Source organism: Peromyscus californicus, unplaced genomic scaffold (assembly GCF_007827085.1).
Source record: "Peromyscus californicus insignis strain IS unplaced genomic scaffold, ASM782708v3 Scaffold_8__1_contigs__length_139910024, whole genome shotgun sequence".
In the NCBI taxonomy this organism is placed as follows: domain Eukaryota; kingdom Metazoa; phylum Chordata; class Mammalia; order Rodentia; family Cricetidae; genus Peromyscus; species Peromyscus californicus.
In genome coordinates, this window is record NW_026294606.1 from 65,405,102 (window position 1) to 65,424,620 (window position 19,519).

Below are 19,519 nucleotides of genomic sequence, written 5' to 3' on the forward strand. Positions count from 1 at the left end.
AAGCTAACTATGATAATATATATACATGTGTTTTGCATATGTGGATTACATGCATTTTGCATATGTGACAGGGTTCTTGATGTATCTTGGCATTTTGAAACTCCTTAACTTTCGATAATTTATAACCTTTGAAAAATGACGTAGCCACTACAATTCATCCTGCCTGTTTCTCTGCTATTTGTAATGAGGTTTCATCATATAACATAGTGCTCAGAAGCATGGACTCCAGAAGCCGTGCTTGTGTGTTTGAGTCCTGGCTTTGCCGCTTACTAGCTGTGTGAACTAATCTGTGTGCCTTAGTCTCATGCCTACCTCAGAGTGTGGCTTCATGGATTAAAGCTTTATAAAGTGGTTTTATCACAGAATAAACGCCATATATAAATATTTCCTGTTATTCTGTATTCAAAACATAAGCTGATCAGGTAGATTGATCTAAATCTACTCTATTGTTCTTAGCTCTCTAACTCACTTTAGCCAGTGTTCATGCCAGGCGTAAGACCTAAAATGTGAACATTACAGTTATAAAATGTTAGTGATATGTTCAGAACAATGTGCAGGCATGTTTTGAATGCTTGCCTTGGATCATGAAATATCCTATTAAAACTAAAGTCTTGGGCTGAGATTATGGCTCAGTTCAAAAACAAAAAAAGTCTTGAGTATTAGTATATATACAAATGCATAGTTATATATACATGTATTCTAAGTCATATCACCCAGTAGGTTGGGTCCAGTAATTCCTGATCTAATTGCCATGTAGCATAGTGATGATCTGTGGCATTCCGTTTAATCTGCACATTATGAGACTCCATTTAAACTTATTTTAAGTGGTATGTCTACATCTTTTTCCTTGATGTATAAAATGTCAGCATAGTAAAGTGCTTAGGAAGATGTTTATAAAGCTTTATTAAATCTATACACATCAATACAAAAGCATTGTACTTTAAGGCAATTTAACAATTGACAGAGCTTATATATGTTAACCATTCTAAATATTTTCCTTTACATTCTAATTGTTGTAGTTTCAATTTATCATTATATTAGCGAAAGTTTTATTTATTGAAACAAGTTCTTGCTAAGTTGCCCAGGCTTGACCTCCAACTCAAGTCCTTCCTTTCTCAGCCTCTAGAGTAGTTAGAACACAGCCTTGCCTAGCCCCTTGGTGGTTTTTAAGATTTTTGTTTTATGTCTGTTTAGCCTGCCTGTATGTATACGTACCACACGTGTGCCTGGATCCCCCAGAATGGAGTTACAGACAGTAATGAGCCACCATGTAGGTGTTGGAAATCAAACCTGGGTCCTCTTCAAAAAAACAGCAAGTGCTCTAAACTGCTGAACCATCTCTCCAGCCCTGCCCCCAGGTCTTTATGTGATATAATATCTTTTGAGGTTTCCCCGTGCTATCCACTTACTTTAATAGAGCCACCGTTATTCTAGACTGCTTGTCATGATTCAGCATATAGTGGATCTTGGTGGAATGGTCTGCTTTTACTTGAAGAGATGTATTCTGCTGTGAAGTAAAATACTCTTGTTTATCAGATCCAGTTGCCTGGTGGTGTTCCATTTTTGTCTTATTGATTTTCTGTCTATATACTGTTTCTCTAAGAGAAGCATGTTAAAATTTTTATATTTGTGTATTATCTGGTCTCTCTTATGGAGGGCAGTACTGGGGACTGAACCTAGGGCTTCATACATGCTAGGCAAAAACTTACCATTCCACCTTGGTGAGTTAGACACTTTGTCCAGGATAGTATCTGCTCTTAACTATAACCTCTGGCTTTAACATATTTACATTGTCCTTTTACTTCAACTTCCTATCACTTGAATTACATTTTCTGTAAACAGGATACAGTTATGTTTTTCCCTGAGTCTCTCTTTTTATGAATGTCTTTACATCATTTGCATTTAATGTGATTATTAATGTGTTCAGATTTAGCTCTACCATCTCATGCAACACTGGTTTTGACCCTGTTTCTCTTTTAGGTCATTGGAGCATTCTTTAGTATTCCACTTTGATCTGATGTATCACCTTGTATAGTTTTAGTGGTTGCTCTAACAGGTGTGTCTAACCTGCAAACCATATATATACATCCACAGCTGTGAATGTTGCCCAGAACATTTGTGTATGACACTGTGTTGCACCAACAAAAGATTGGACATTCTTGTTAGAATGAGGGTTTTAATTCTTAAATGTCTAAGAGTGATCATTTCCTTTTTTCAACAACTATACTCTGACCTGTTGCCAATTTTCCATATAAATACTGTAAATGCTCTGGTTTAGGAAGCTCAGCCTCTGGAGTTGAGGGGATTTCAAAATCGGAGGAGCTCTGCGAGTCCACATGTGAGTTAGTTAGTAATGTTTTCTCCTCAGGTGGGGATTTCCTGCCACTCACAGTGTCTGGTTCTCCAGTGTGAGGATCTCCATTTACTTCATCTCTGCTTTTCAAATCACAGTAAGTATCCTGTGGACAAAGTGCATTCTGTTCCATTTGAGAGGCGGAAATATTCTCTTTGCTTTTTGGTCTGTAGGCACCCTTGTTTAAAGATGTACTATCCCCACCACTTCTCTCTTGGGAAGATAACAAGACAGTATCACACTGGCTGTCCCAGCCTTGACTTCCTTGGTCTGTTATGTGTGTTGACTGAGATGAATTCTGGGAAGAGATGTGAGTGGATTCTCCATCAGAGTCACTGAAAAGCTTTGGTGAGTCACTGAAAAGCTTTGGTGACTGAGATCCCCCCGTTTCTATAGAGGAAGGTAAGTTTTCCAAACACTCATCTGTGATATCATCTTTTCTTTTGAAGAATACTTCCCACTGTGGTGTGTCTGCATCAGCATTTTGCTGGGGGAGTGTCATAGGGCCCAGACCTGCCTGCAGTGAAGGTAGGGTTTCCAGCTCTTCTCCACTGTCACTGTTAGATTCTTCACAGTCTACAAAGTTGCCCAGAGAAACATTCTGCACACTGTCTGCTGTGTAGCACGCAGGACTCTGTCTCAGCTCAGACTGGCCTTGTGGTAGTGCCTTCATTGAAAATACCTCAGGGTGAAGGGTTAGCTGGTACGGAATTTTGTGCCTTAACGGTGTTGGTAGAGGGTCATCGAAGAGATCATCTTCCTCCTCTGAAACAAGCAAAACAGGCATGTATGGAACAAGGGAAAGAACACTTCACTTCAGTGAAAGTTGGAGCTGTAGCATTTACCTGTTTTAAATCTTGGAATTTTATAAAACACAGGTGCCAGTCTGCAAAGAGAAATTAAAAGGCTGCTATGTGTCGAGAACATAGGTCAGTACTTCTCAAATCTGAGTGACCACTAGACTAACAGGGTGACCTGTTTTTTTTCTCTTAAAGGATTTTGTTTTCAATTATATCTGTGTGTGTATCTGTGTATGAGTACGTGCCCATGAATGAAGTGCCTGAGAAGGCCAGCAGTGTTAGATTCCTGGAGCTGGAGTTGGAGGCAGTTGTGAGCCAACTAACATGGATGCTGATTTAATACTTCCTGTGTGTGGACAATCCATGGAACATTGTAAGAACTAAGGGATATGAAGGCCTGGTCAATAAACTTGTAAAAAATGATCTGTAAACCTACAAGACTAGTTCTACACCCTCTGCCCTTGAGCCTTCTTTGTGCGTGAGCCACCTTTCTTGATAAGTGTAGCTCCAACCCCTCATCAAATAAGCCTCTCTTTACAATAAATGGAGGCCATCGCAGAAAACCACAACTGAACACAGTGCAGACATCAACGGACCATGAAGAGCACAGCCCCAACCGATACATCTACATCATAGCTTCTGCATCTATGGCTCAGGCAGTATACTACTGGGGAAGAGGAGACAGAAAGACTGTAAATAAGCCAAAATAGAAGTCTGCTGAGAAAGTCTCTCCTAGAAATGTCTGTATAAACAAGATGGGAACATTGACAATATGAATCGACATGTTAATGTGGAAGGGGGAAATTTTCCAGAGTTCCAACCCTAGACAGAACTACAAGCAACTAATGACTGCTGGGAGGAGAATTAGCCTCTCCAGGGATGAGCCCCCTTACTAGTCATCCAATGCAAAATTATCAGCCCTGAAACCATACATACAACAAAAACAAGTTGTACTTCTGTATGTTTGTGCATATACATATGTCCATGTGTATATGTGTAATAATAAAAGGTTATCAAATTGGGGAATATGGGAGGGGCTAGAGAAAGGAAAAGGAAGGAAAGTCATGATCACATTTTAAAACCCACTCAATAAAACCAATGACATGTATGGACTGAAATAGATAATTGCTTATAAAATATACCATCCTTAACTCTAGTTCCAAGGCCAATGCCTTCTGACTTTTGAGGGCACCAGGTACACATGCACAGATATACATGGGAGCAAAATTCATATACATTAAAAATAAAATCTCAGAAGTAATTTAAAGTTAGATTCTAAATGAGTAGAAATACAGAGGTTAAAATGGAAAACAGGCCTGGGTTCAAATCCTGGCCCCATCATTTCCTGCTAGACTTTTGGGGGATTTTCTAAATTGTTAAATTGTCTAAATTCCAGTGTTCTCTTTGGTAAAGTCAGACTGACATCACTTCTAAGTTTGTTTACAGGTTTAGCTGTAATATGTGTAGAAGATGGAGCCTAAGACTTGCCCTATATAAGTGTTCAATAAATAGCATCCTTCTCCAGTAAGGATTCACTTACGGCACTCCACCGAGGGATGGAAATCTGAAGTCGTAACCACCAAGTGTGGCTGCTATAAGCCAACAAGGCTTTGCTCAGAATCTGAAGTTCTCGTTTCTAATCAGAGCTTATCTGTGTTCTTAACTCCAAAACAAACTAGCAATATAAGAAGGTAGGAATGAATGGAGAAGCACTCTTTGTATAACATTCCTGCTCGGTCTGCTCAGAACCGAAGGCAACCAAGTCTCTTCAGCATCTGCTAAAGCCCTATCAAAAACATTCCAGGGTGGGTGACAACACAACCCTCCTTACAGCCCACACCAGTCACAGGGCATATTCTGGGAAGACCAGAACCATTCTTACCTGAGTCTAGATGGATTGTTCTGGTTCTCTTCAATTTTCCAAGTGGTTTGTATTTTGGTTCAGCACTTTGGGAAGATCGGCACAGAGGCTTTAAACTGACATAAATCAGAATATTTGACTTTTCCTTTTGGGAAAGCTGCTGAAGCATAAACATCACTTATAGAGATTAGAACAAAACCATAGGGAGATCATGTGAGCATTTGTGGGAGAAGGGGGAAATATTTAATAAAGATCCTGCAACTTAATAAAATGGCCAATAGAAGCACTTACAGACACGTAGTAGATACTGATCATCTACAGAGGGAACTGCCTTAGCAGATTAAAGCCAAACTCGAATCTTGGCTCTTAGAACGCTAAGAGCGTGACCAAACACTATCCCAAAACAGGATTAAGTAACCCATTGACACCATCTAGCATCCAGAGAGTATAGGAGAGGTGCTTCTTCCCTGTTTAATGGCACGCACTTACCTCTTGCAAGAATCCTACAAATCTGATCAGATTCCAGAGCCACAGGCTGAAAGCTAGCACACACAAAATCTGAAGGGGGTCCACCCTCCCCGAGGGCTACACTACCTACTCTCCTGCCAGGTTGCTAGAAGCCTTGAGGATTAGAGCCAACAGAGCAGATAGTGACAGCCATGAAGCTCCCAACCTGACTATAGTCACCTTTGTTCTCGTGTCTGATAGTCCCTGGCTCCGTCCCATGTGACCCCTCTAGAATCTGCTGTGACTGCTTCTCTCTGGAGCCATTTCAGGCATACTCATTAGGTAACTTTGCCAAGTGAGGTTCACTCTCCACCCACCCACCTACCTACAACAGATTGCCCAATAGAAATGCAAGATAGAATATACATTTTTAACAAGCAATCCAAATGATTCTAAGTATATTCCCATTTAAATCTACAAGACAATCTTCAACCTCAGCTATCAGGATCAAGTTCTTAACGCTTGCCTTGCTAGCCAGCATGTTACTTCCTTTACACTTCCATGCTTTCTGGCTTCTAACAAGTCTACTAAAACTGCTGTGAGCAGACACAAATCGCCTCATTACCAAGCTAACCAGAGACATCACAGTCCCAGCACTAGGTCACTTTAAAAAATTTTGTTTCTATTTCTGTATCTATTCATGTGTCCATCACATGTTTGAGGTGGATAGGTTCCATGGAGGCCAGAAAAGGGTATTGGGTCCCCTGGAGCTGAAGTTAGAGCCAATTGTGCACCTCTGGATGTGGGTACTGGGAACCAAACTCGGGTCCTCTGGAGAGCTTTTAACCACTTAGCCATCTCGCCAGCTTAGCAGTCTTAAGAATTGCTCACCAGTAACTTCCACTTTCCCTCCTCCTGCTATCAGAACTCGCTTTCCAGCTCTTCCTTAGTTTGCTACTGGAGTTCTGGCCTCAGCCTGGCTATCATTCCTCATGCTTCCCTGGTGATTTTTGTCCTTTTCAGTTACTGCCCTCACTGACAACTAGAAATCTGTGCCTTCCACCTGTCTGGTCCCAAGAAATCTTTTTTCCCCAAAGTCTGGCATTTAGACAAAAGCTAACATCCCCTCAGGGACTTGAGAAAGTAGCTTTGACATGCTAAACAAAGCATTGTCCTTATCTCTGGCAAAAGGGACCTTTGGCTCTTCCATTAACATACACCCTGTGGTGCCTACTAGCATATCAAGCTTCTAGGCACCGTCAATCCCTACACTTCAAAGACCTCCACCCCAGTTTATAGGTTCCTCTCTGCCCAGGTACCCCTTCCTTTTAAAACCCTGGAAATACCCCACCTCCAGCTCCTGTCTTGCTCTCCGCTTTCCCAAGAGACAGCCTTGGCAGTTTGGAATACACTTCCCTTTTTCTCCACTGAGTGGATCTGGGTTTCTTTACTGCACCTATTTCATTCTCCACCTAGACCTCTCTCCATAGCCTAGAGCCTGTTTTCCATCTATCTAAGCTCAGTGCTCTATGTCCTCATCAGTTTCAGGCGGATTCCCTGACACCAGGCTAATTTCCTTCATGGCCCTGGCAGCTTGTGCGCATGTATGCCTCCATACACCAGCCTTTCCACAGAACCCTAAAACTCAGTCAGCGTGGATCTGCCCCACATAACTGTTGAGTTGGCACAAAAAAAATGTTTAATGAATGGACTTAGCCAGGCAATGGTGGCACACGCCTTTAATCCCAGCACTTGGGAGGCAGAGCCAGGTGAGTCTCTGTGAGTTCAAGGCCAGCCTGATCTACAAAGTGAGTTCCAGGACACAGCCAGGACTGTTACACAGAGGAATCCTGTCCAGGAAAAAAAAAAAAAAAAAAAAAAAAAAAAAAAAACAGAAAACAAAACAAAAAATGAATGGACTTAAAGACGTTATGCCAGGAGTGGTAGCACTTGTCAGTAATGACAGCACCTGAGAGGTGGAGGCAGGAGGGTCACAAATTTCAGGCCAGCCTGAGCTGATTAATGAGATGGCAAGATGGCTTAGTGGGTAAAGGCAACTGCTACTAAGCCTTGAGGACATGAGTTCAGTCCCCTGGACCCACCTGTTGAAAGAGAACTTTTTATACAAGGTGTCCTCTGACCTTGATGACATACATCAACAATAACAGTAACTCACATACACGTGCATGCACACACAAAAATAAATGCAATTAAAAAAATAAAAGACAAAGCTGGGCAGTGGTGATGCACACCTTTAATCCCAGCACTTGGGAGGCAGGGGCAGGCAGATCTCTGGGAGTTTGAGGCCAGCCTGGTCTACAAAGTAAGTTCCAGGACAGCCAGGGCTGTTACACAGACAAATCCTGTCTTAAAAAACAAAAAACAAAAAAGTGATAATAGTAAATGACAACTATTGCACTGCCTTGCTCTCGAGTTTCATTCACTCATTCCATAGATACCTTGACTGCCTGCCTACTGGCTCTTTGCCAAGTGCTTTTCATAGTTCTCTCTAGATCCCTGAGAACCCCAACATGTAGGCATGAATGAACATTCCTATTGTTTTTCCATTGGCACAGAGGTTGCTGTTTTAGCCAGCAAGTATGACTCTGCACTTCTCTGGTAGTAGCCTGGCCGCTCAGGCCACGGCCTGGCGGGAATTCTGTCCCTGTAGGTACTGACTATGTAGCTGCTGCCAAATATAGCTTTTAATTAACTCTCTATCTTTCTATTTATCAATAAGACTTGGGAGTCAAAGGCTGGGATGAAAACTTGCTAGCTCAGAGAGGTTGAGTAGCAGCTAGCTGACCTTCTCTCTTTACCTGCATCTCCGAAAGAACTTCCTTCTGCTCCTCCAAATAAACCCAGCTACAGTAAGTCCCCCACTACTTCCTGTGCATCTCTCTATCTTCTTACAGACACCCTATTATTTTCTATGATTACTTTCTGTCAATTAGTTGCTAACTCAGCCTCCTGACCAAGGTTGATTTTATTTAATTAATGCAGACTTGGGGTTCACAGTGTGATCGAATATCCCACAACATATTCCTAATTTGTTGATTTGCTGGTTAGTTATGATTAGTTCAGAAGCAATCTGGTCAAATGCACATTGTAAGCAATTGGTGAACTTTGTTCCACTTAGGACAAACTGATGTTACTTGCACATTCTGCTCACTAGAAATGCCAGAAGAAATGGAAATAGAGGGGAAGCTCAAAAAAATGTTATGGGCTGGAGAGACGACTCAGAGATTAAGAGCACTGATTGTTCTTCCAGAGGTCCTGAGTTCAATTCCTAGCAACCACATGGTGGCTCACAACCACCTATAATGAGATCTGGTGCCCTCTTCTGGTGTGTAAGCATACACACAGAACACTTATACATAATAAAATCTTTAAAAAAAAATTTTAAATGTTACAATAGAAATGGGTTCTCAATCTGTAAGTTTTCAAGCACAGCACTCCCATGCCTCCCAGCCATAACTACCAATAGCAATAGAAGCCCCCAAACAGAAATTACTCACACGTCCATGACCTTATCCACGGTGAGGCCTACAGGAATGACATTTGGATATGCATTTGCCGGACAGATGTAGCTCAAAAAATCTTTAATCTAGAAGGAATATAAAGTGCATCAACTATCTCTATGATGGGAAATTGAGGTGTTAGTCCATTCACAGTTCCTAATACATAGAACCAGTCTAGACGCCTCTCCACAGGTGAATAAATAAAGAGGTGACATACAGACACAATGGACTTTTATCCAGCCATAAGGAACAATCTATGTCACTTGCAGGAAAATGGATAAAACTCTAGAGATCATTGTGTTAGGCAAAACAAGCCAAACTCAGGCAAATAGCCCATTTTGTATCGTGTGGAGCCTCTATAGATACACACATACATGATACATGTGCAGATATGTGACAGAACAGCAGGAACTGGGGGGGCGGGGAGGTTCAGGAGAGAAAGGTAGTCTAGTCTGTTTTCTCTCATTTGTGGGAACTAGATTTAACAATCTATAATGAAAATGGATGGGGGGCTCTTTGGGAGAGGAAGGGGACCAGTGATGGGGGGAGGAGGGACAAGAGAGGGGAATGGTGGGCAAATGTGAACCAAGTATGAAGATATATTGGTATGAAAATGTCATCACGAGATTCATTATTTTGTATACTAACTAAAATATTCATTAATAAAAGAAAAAATGAGGGTGTCAGAAAAGATACAAGTATGGAAAAGAGCAGCAGAGCTTCCTTATGATGACCCTGCTTCAGTGCTGGCTGCATGTGGGGACCACCAGGGATCTGTCAAGCCAGACACATGCAATGCCTTGGCCTCATCCCCTAGACCCTCCTGCGCTGGGCGATGTGAGCTCTGGGACTTGCATATTTGAACTTTGTTCAGTTTCTGCTCCACAGAAAGAGCTTGAGTTCCTGAATAGTGGGATCTAAACATTGTCTTTTTACAATAGGATATCCATTTCTTTTTTCTTTTCTTTCTTTCTTTCTTTTTTTTTTTTTTTTTTTTTTGGTTTCGGTTTTTCGAGACAGGGTTTCTCCGTGTAGCTTTGGTTCCTGTCCTGGAGCTCACTCTGTAGACCAGGCTGGCCTCGAACTCACAGAGATCTGCCTGGCTCTGCTTCTCGGTGCTGGGGAAGCACCACCGCCTGGCAGGATATCCATTTCTTTGTCCAAGACCAGTTGCCTACATTTGGCAAACCCTCTTCCATGTGAGTTAGAATACAGCTGAGTATGGACCATAATAGACACAAGAAAACAAAGTCTTGTAACCACACCTCTTTCCAGATCTAAATATCTAAATAATTCATTACCAGGGCAACTGCATCTTGAAGATGACTTGGTTTGTTCTAATGCCTATTCTTGTGGAGTCTAATAGCACCCGGCGGTTATCACCCTAGGAAGACTCAAAACTCACTTCTTACATCTTAGGTTGTAGTCACTGATGGAAGCAGTGCAGTCAATCCTGGATACAAGAGCTCTTTACTTAAGGAGTCCAGGGCAAGATCGGGTCCAGTCGTGACCACTGGCGGCCCAAGGACTGCAGGTCTCTCCTAGCAGCCAACTTAGGACATCCTACCTCTGTGCACATTTCTCTACTCCCAGAGAAAGAGCCCCTTACCATAAAGTCTGAAACACTGAATGCTAAGGTGTCTGAAAGCTGTTCCCACATAGGTGGATGCGGACAAGGAGCATGCAAGACTGAAACAGTGCTGGGGAAACTTCCTGAGCAAAGCTGCTAGTCGGTGCAGGCTGTGGGTACTCTGACTGGGACACAAAACTGGGAGGAAATGTTCTAGGCCCAAGATACTTTGTGTGTGTGTGTGTGTGTGTGTGTGTGTGTGTGTGTGTGTGTGTGAGACTTGAAAGACTACACATACAAATTCCTTTCCTAACAATTCTAAACAATTATAATTTAAAGCTTTCACAAGTATGTTGATTTTTTTTTTTATACCATGTTCAGAATGCTAAACAGAAGAATTCTGTCACAATTCCTCTTAAGAGTTCTACAACCTAGGCAAACCTCACTTATTAGATCTTGAAAAGCTGTGATCTCATTAAGTCTAAGGCTCAGATTCTTCATTTACAGTATAAACAAGGCAACACCTGTAAAATGCGCTCCAGGACCCACTGGCCAGTACCTGGTACCCAGTGAAACATCCCCTGCCATTATGCAGGGCAAAGTCAGTAATGACAATGCAAAAGCTTGGATCCCCTCTGCAAAACGGGTGACGAGGACATAAAACCATCAGCATCTAACTCAGAGGATCAAATGAGGACACAGCCTCGGGGATTTCCAATAACCATGAAAATGGTTACTCTAACCTAAAGAACATCTACTCTTCAGGCACTTTTCACAAACAACTTCTTTATACCTTTAGGGAGGCATGCACACAAAACCCATCACTTGCCCCTAAAGTGCCTGCCTTGCAAGTATGAGGAACTGAGTTTGATGCCCAGAAGCATGTGAAAATGCTGGGTATAGTGAGTGGCATACACTTGCATTCCAGTGCTGGGAAAGCACATAGGAGGATCCCTGTGACTGGGCAGACAACCTAGCCTAATTGTTGAGTTCCAAGCCAATGAGAGGCCTTGATGCAGATGAGTGTGATGGCCTTCCTGCGGATGACACCTGAAGCTGTCTTCTGTCCTCCACTCATCCCTTCCCCCACATATGCACATGTATATGTACACCCCACACACATGTACCCTGCCCCATGGTGATCAACCACAAAGGCTGCAGACAGCGATGAGAGCTGACGGATCGATCCTCTTACCTCACTGTAGGAGGAGTGAAAAGAAAAACAAGCTCTGTACGAGCTCTCTCCCGTCCTAAGGGGGAAAGCAGAACACAAAGGACACTTAGCAAGACTCAGTGGTGTCACATGGTTGAACTTCCACTTAGGCTGTTGGGGTGGGAAGCCGCGATAGCTGTGAGGAATTGCTTCCTAGGACAGGTGTCAACTTCTTCAGACATGGAAACCTGCTGCAGACATTCTAAATAGCCCAAATCAAGGAGTGTTGCTAAGGTATTAGGGTCACTGTGGAGGCGCTCTACTGTTCCAGGTGCTTCCATTCTTTCCAATACTAGTCTGTGATACACAGCAAAGTCCTCAGATGCCTCAGAGTCCAGCCATCTTGCCGCTCACAGAGGAAGTCCCTGGATATACCAGCTAATGTCTTGCCATAGTTTGGAAGAAACATCCCTTCATTTTAAATAATGTTTAAATGAAAAGGATAGTTTCCACAATGATAACATCCTCTCCTTAGGCTCATGCTGATCTGAGTTTAAACTACATTAAACTCAGCATTTCACCTCTGGGTTTCTGAAGACCCAGGGCATCGATCCCTTACCTCACTATCACGTTTGTTTTTCTGGTTCTCTCTCCAAACCACATGGTGGATGGCTTGATGCTGATGGTGTGGAGCACAGTTTTATTTTTGGAAGTAATCCCACAGGGTAATTTATTCCATTGAAAATACTCTTCTGCCTGAAAACAAAAACAAACCAAAAACCACATTTGTTTTCAATTCTAGTTCAATATCGTCAACAAAGCCGCCTGGAGACTAGTGTTCAGAAGCAACTGCAGGTGAGTTTCTGGACATGAAAGAAGTGAAGACAAGGAAGGAAGCAGGCTATTCCAAACTGAGAAGTAGTCTACAGAATGCCTGGCCTGGGTGCGTCAATATCCTCAATACGAGGACAGAGAAGCAAAATGCTGGAGAACAGGTTTGCGTCAAGAGAACTCTCAGGCTTAGTGAGGTGGCACATGGCTGGAAGATCATGAGTTTGAGCCCAACCTGGACTACAGCAGCCCGGCCCTGTCTATAGTGAAGCACTCAATAAAGAAAATCAAAACCATCTACTCTTTGGGCTGGATAAGGTGGCACATGACGACTTGGGAAACAGAAGTGGGAGGATCCCAAGTCTGAGCCTAGCCTGTGCTACAATAGCCCGAACCAACCCACAATCTGAGACCTTCTGGTTTATTATCTATGTTCTTTTAGCCCCCCCCAAGAGTCACTAGATGTGTGGCTACAAATGATTAAATCAATGCATGCACGTGAGAATATGCAGCCGACCTACCACCAGGAATAGTTTCTAATGTGCAGCTCTCATTAGGAAAAAAAAAAAAGATTTTATTTATCTGTGTGTGTGTGTGTGTGTGTGTGTGTGTGTATACACATGTGTATACATATATGTGTGGGGGTGTCCAAGGAAGCCAGAAGAGGGCATTAGATCCCTGGAGTTGGATTTACAGGCAGTTGTGAGCTGGGAACCAAACTCAGGTCCTCTGAAGGAGCAACAAGAGCTCTTAAGCACAGAGCCATCTCTCCAGCCCTTCTGATGCGCTGTTCTCTTACAAAGGCTAATAGATTAGAACATCACATGTTATTGATGAGAAAATGTATTTTCATGTATTGTTCTTAAGGGTTTGGGCAGATGGAGCAATGCTACTATGTTCTATAAGTGTTCTACATATATAGACGCATATTGCTGAGGGTTCTATGCTGAGACAGTTCACATTTTAGGGGAAAACTGTGATCAGGCACACAATTGTATTTGAAGGTAAATAATTCAATTGTCAAAGACACTAGCTGGGAAGAGAATGGAAATCAGGGGAGTAGGAGAGGAACAGAGGATATTCAAGAGTAAATGTAACTGAAAATACATTGTAGCGTGGTGGTGGCACACACCTTTAATCCCAGCACTCGAGAGGCAGAGGCAGGTGGATCTCTGAGTTTTAGGCCAGCCTGGGCTACCAAGTGAGCTCCAGGACATCAAGGACTAAACAGAGAAACCCTGTCTTGAAAAACAAAACAAAACAAAAATAGAAACAAACAACAAAAACATTGTATACATGTAGGAAAATGTTGGATGAAAAAGACATATTATCAAAGGAAAAATAATGTCAAAGGCAAATTTAAAGCAGCAGCCTGGCATTTGGTAACTCAAGAGTCCACAGTAGAATTACAAAGAAAAATTTGTGAGCAGCAAAGACATTGGAGGTTCTTCCGTGGCCTTATACCACTATAGTAACTCCTTCTGAGCTGGAAGGAGGTTATGTCTAGACATTTATTTTAAGTGAGTAAAAGAAAAATAGAGTTTACAAGCATACACATGTTTTTGAGTCTCAGAAACAAATAGTAACACACTATGAACATACTTGCTTAAATTATAAGCTGGACATAATATCGAACTGGCCTCCACATTAGTATCTCTCTATCCATACACCAGTGCAGCTCTTGGACCTCGTTAGAGAAGTCTCTGTGCAGTGGACAGTGGTTAACGCAAAAACTCACAACTGGTCAAAGTACAGAGAATAAGTGTGAGTAGTGCTCAGCCACGAGACATCCATATCACATCCCCATCCCTGAAGCTCAGGGATCATTGTGGAAGTGGGTACAGAAAGACTGTAAAGTCAGGGGTTGTGGGGGACAGGAACCAAACAGTGTCTTCCAGACAGGGCAGAACTGCTGTGCACATGTGCCATGCCCACGACGGTGTCGCCCGTGTGACAAATGCCTTGGATGAGGTGGTTACGTGGGAAAGAGGGGCTCGCGGCCCTCGGGTCTATGCCCCCGGCGACCCCTTATCAATCTGCCCGAATCATGGTGCCAGGCTACACGGAACCACGCAAAATCTGCTTGCAGAGGCTGGCTGGCACTCTGCTTTTTTCTCTTTGCAGCTGTGACTATTGCTGTTTCCTTGTGTATTGATTTCAGGGAGTTAGCTCTCAATGTTTCTCATGTGCCCCATAAAGAGAATAATGATTCCTCAAAAGTAGCCTCAATACCCCCACCTATAATTCAAGCTTTTAGGCAAACAGTTAAAGAGGGTCCTAGAAGTTTGGGGGAATTTATGAATGATTTAGAGCAAAAAGAACTCATGACTCAGAAGGACAAAGATTCTAGCGAGGAGAGATGAAAGTAAAAGTCCAGGAACTCATAAGCAATCCACACGCGCAGCCAACAGCAGCTGCAAGGAAGCAGTTACAGAACTAGCCAGTCCTATAAGAATTATCAAGGGACAAATAGAGTTTCTCATCAAGGGTCGGTGGTGGCAACCCCCTAACTTTGATCCTAGATATAATAATTATTTGGAGCCATTGCCCTTTATGGGAGCTTATGATAAACATGGGAACCAATGGGTGAATCATAATAGTATGAAAACAGAATGGCATAAGTTACAGTTCATGGAAAGAATAGCTAGGTCCCAACCCCCCTGGTGCCTTCTCACCTGCAAGCAAAGGTTAAATATTTTCACACAAATGAAACCGTGGTTAGAACGATGGTGGGAAGGGTTTAATTGTGATACAAAACAAAGGTCTAATAATTACGTAGAAGGAAAACTTCAGCTAGGGCCGTAATGTTCTCTGTCTGGATAAGGGACCACAAAAGAGGAAATAACACCTGTACTCATGAGATCTATTAATCATTCTGAGAAAATTGTGTGACCACATTGTTAATTCTATGTCTATCGCCCCACTGGCCGATTGCCATGTTTTCTTCAAAGGATTGTATAAAAAACACTGCTTGATCTGAGTAAAATTGCAGCAGTTTCACAGCATACTCTGGTGTCTGTGTCTGTCTGTCATTTGCCGAATCTCACTTATCCTGAGTACCTTCGACCTGTTCTCCCTCGGTCTGGTGTTCCTACTGAGACCCAGTCCGCGGCACACATGAACTCGCCGCAACTGTGGTTCTCTGCACAAGATCGAGCCAGTCAACACTTGAACACAGAGTGGGAAGGTGTCCTGAGCCCCAACTCCTGAGAAGCTGTGGACAGCTGACGGCTTCTAGAAGAGGGAGAGTCAGTTTTCTTTAAGGGTGTGTGCAGTGGGATGATCTTTCTGTATGCTGTGATTATGTGTTGTTACCATTGGTTAATAAAGAAGCTGCCTTGGCCTATGGCAAGACAGGTTAGAGCCAGGTGGGAAATCCAAGCAAAGATACAGGAAGAAGAAAGATGGAGTCGGAGGTGGGAAGGTGGGAGGGTGGGAGGGTGGAGATGCTGGGGCTGGTGGGGGAGCAAGATGTAATGGAACACAGGTAAAGCCACAAGAGATGTGGCAATACATAGATGAATAGAAATGGGTTAATTTAAGATTAAGAGATAGTTAGCAATAAGCCTGAGCCATAGACCAAACAGTTTGTAATTAATATCAGCCTCTGTGTGTTTACTGGGGATCAAGCAGCTGCGGGACACAGGAAAACTTCTGGCTACAGTGTGGCTTCTGGCAGGTCAACTGTGCTCCAGGGGGTGGCCCCACCCCCAGGAAGATATGGGCAGCACAAACTGAACTCTATGTGTTATTAAAACAAACGAACAAAAATAACAGAGCACACAGGTGAGTAGGGAGATGTGGGTGCATCTGGGAGGAGTAGGGGATAAATATGACCAAAAGAGATTGTTTGCATTTTTCAAAGAATTAATAATCTGCTTAAATTACAACTAGCACAGATTACTGACTTCATTACAAAAAAAATTTTCATTCCCATGTAGAAGAAGCAATTCTTTGTAAAGCATGTTAGGAATCTGTGCCTGTTACTCATTATGAAGTACACACTCATGGAATTCAGGTATGGATAACTGCACAGCTTAGGACCATGAACAGCTTCAAAAGAAGAATTTCTGGGCTGCCTTCTTGATCTCAATCTCTCAGGTCCCACAAACAATAGGGCGGGTGTTTCCTCAGTACCTTCGGGTGGCGGCAGGCATGGATCTGGGTGTTTCGGTCCGTGGTGAGATGGTGGAGGATATCAGGCATGTTTCTAAACATGTCCATCTTGTCCACATGAACCTGTGTATAACAGCAAATAGAAGCACACTGTTTGAAATGCAGTCCTAAGAATACACTCTTCCAGGGTGTATTCAGGGGGACACTGTCCAGTTAGTGGATCAATCTTCTCTTCTCTCTTGCAGTCTTGTTCTGGACTGCCGTGCTTAGTAATATCCTGTCAGGGTATCACTAGGCAAAGGACTCATCCCATAGGTTGCATCTGATTGTGTTATTACTGTCCTTCAAGAATCACTTGGTTCATACTGACGAATGCATCTACAGTTTAAAGTATTAAAACCAATCTTGTCAGCTTTACTCAAAGCTTGTCTTCTGGGTCTTTCAAAGCAGATGATATTAGTGCCTAAACTGATGTTAGGATCATGAAACAAAATGAAAATTGTAGCACTTTCATGTTGGTGTGGGACTAACAAACACGCTGAAATAATGTGCAAGTGCTGGGCTGGCTGCCACCAAGGCAGGGCACGAAAGAACACAGGCACACTGCTTCCTCCCGAGCGGCCCGTTCGGTTACAGCTGATTTACTTAGGGCCAATCAGAAGGAAAGGTAAGTGACTGGGGAGATGGAGCAGCCAGGAAACGTTGCCTTGCAAGCATAGGAACTAAGTTGGATCCCCAGAACCCATGCAAAAATCTGCTCTGGTGGCCTGTGCTCGTGATCCCACTCAGAAGGTGAGACAGGTGGTGGATCCCTGGGGCACACTTGCCAGCCAGTCTACCTACTGAGTTCCAGGTCAATGAGAGACTGTCTTTAAATGCACACACACACACACACACACACACACACACACACACACACACACACACACTTTGGGCCTCTAACAATGCACTTACATGCATAGGTGCTGTGTACACCCACGCATCTGCACAGACAAGAGACACACAGAGAAAACATAAGCCAGGTACGGTGACACATCTATTATTGCAGCACTCAGAAGGCTGAGGCAGGAGGATCATGAGGTGGAAGCCATTGTGGCTACAGTTTCAGACCAACCTGGGCCACGCAACCCGTTCTCCCCAAAAAGATAAAAGAAAGTAAGGAAGAAGGAAGTAAGCGAACGTGACTTTCCAGACTGTCTAAGGAAACCGGGAAGGGGATAACGTGAACTATATGAAGTAATGCGCACAGAAAGGACTGGAAAGGCAGCCGCAGGTCGTCCCGGAGGCACCTTGGTGGGAAACCCCACCATTTTCCCTTTGTAAACTCCTGATCTAGGCTGGCAAAGGGACTGAAGGAAACTCTGGGGCCACCATCAAAAGGCTCTCCCTGAACCTGCCTGCCCCTGGCTGCTTCTCCCAGGGCTCAGAGCAGTAGCTTCCACTCTTCACACACCCCTGAAATTACACCCCAAGTTTAGGGGAGGCAAATAACTGTCACCTTTATATATCATAGAGACAAAATGTGCAAAAGAACCTAAAAGACAAGTAATACAAATAAGCATGTGTGTGGACATGTGTGAATATTATCACGACTGTGATTTTAGTGTAAAAGGCCATCTTAACTCAAACACATAGGCCGAGTGATCCCAGATAAAAGCAAATCTTTCTCAGGCTAGAGAGATGGTTCAGAAGTTGAGAGCACTGGCTGCTCTTCCAGAGGTCCTGAGTTCAGTTCCCAGCAACCACATGGCAGCTCACACCCATCTCTAATGAAATCTGGTGCCCTCTTCTGGCGGGCAGAGATACATGCAGACAGAACACTGTACCCATAGTAGATAAATAAATCTCTTTTTTTGATAAAAAGCAAATCTTCCTCAAAATGGACAATTAATGACTTTACATCAAAATATTTGGCTAGAAGGACTTACAGAAATAGACAGGAATAGGAAAAGAGGGACAGACATTTAGGGAGAGCGAAGGTTAGAATTTTATAATTTCCAACACAGAAAAACTAGATCTTTCTCTCCCCAGTGCTGGGGATAGAACCCAGGGCCTTGTGCATGCAAGATGAGTGCTCTGCCACTGAGCCAGATCCCCAGCAAAACTACAGAATTTTAACATTGCTGAAGTACACTGTGGATCACTGTTAAGTTCTGGGCACAGAACTTCTGCTGGTGGATCTACATTTAAAAGCGTACAACTAAAAAATGTCCATGCGGTCCCAGTACTTCATTTTGTTCAATGATTCTTTCAAATCCATCTTCTCTTAGGGACAAAAGTCCCAGACACTTTTCAATGCCCTGGAGGGGTAGGTGTTTGCTCAACGGCCGCCACACACACTTCAGGCTCTTCTGCCCTGAGTCTGAGGGTCCGGCATCGAACAACTGGGAAAGAACGTCTAAAACAGACAAGTGAAAACTCCCAGCAAGCCCAACACTGACCCATTGACTAGATTCAGGTCAGTGTTCGCCATGTGTTGTTGACCATGACTCAAAGCAGGAAATACGATTTCCATAACAACCTGGTCAGCACACAGTCATGGAAAAATACAGATATAGACATGTATATATGTGTGTTTCCAACCACCTAAGTAAAGGTTCACTGTCAACATCTTAACTGCAAGCAGTACACCCAGATACCGCTGGGTTCAAATTCACTTTTACAATTGCTATATTTACTTTATAACCCACACTTTGGAAAAAAATACTTTGCCTCCGGGGGAATCTTTTTGAGCTGTGACTGTCCTTTTGTGAGGATATGCACCTATAAAGAAGAGGTGATTTCTGAGAGGCTCAGTCTCCGCTGCACCTGTATTTTTTTTTTTTTTTTTTTTGGTTTTTCGAGACAGGGTTTCCCTGTGTAGCTTT

The 19,519-nt window shown here is 43.1% G+C and overlaps 1 protein-coding gene and 1 long non-coding RNA gene across 5 annotated transcripts in view; one reads left to right on the top strand and one right to left on the bottom strand.

The window, feature by feature from the left end:
- Window positions 1–886: 886 nt before the first annotated feature.
- Dclre1c (DNA cross-link repair 1C) overlaps window positions 887–19,519 on the bottom strand; it is a 33,039-nt gene continuing 14,406 nt past the window's right edge. The window contains exons 9-15 of one of the 4 annotated variants that reach the window (XM_052729781.1): window positions 16,674–16,775; window positions 12,325–12,461; window positions 11,748–11,802; window positions 8,980–9,068; window positions 5,036–5,130; window positions 3,199–3,239; window positions 2,961–3,118 (exon numbers count right to left, since the gene is read on the bottom strand). In XM_052729781.1, coding sequence (XP_052585741.1) covers window positions 3,074–3,118; window positions 3,199–3,239; window positions 5,036–5,130; window positions 8,980–9,068; window positions 11,748–11,802; window positions 12,325–12,461; window positions 16,674–16,775 — 564 coding nt within the window. In that variant the 3' untranslated portion in view covers window positions 2,961–3,073. Of the gene's footprint in view, window positions 3,240–5,035; window positions 5,172–8,979; window positions 9,069–11,747; window positions 11,803–12,324; window positions 12,462–16,673; window positions 16,776–19,519 lie in introns of all 4 variants that reach the window. The other 3 variants (XM_052729779.1, XM_052729780.1, XR_008216088.1) reach the window with 3 other exon arrangements.
- LOC128104758 (uncharacterized) lies at window positions 2,589–4,261 on the top strand. The gene is made up of 3 exons (XR_008216089.1): window positions 2,589–2,701; window positions 2,803–2,881; window positions 3,349–4,261. It is a non-coding gene; the product is annotated as an uncharacterized LOC128104758 (long non-coding RNA).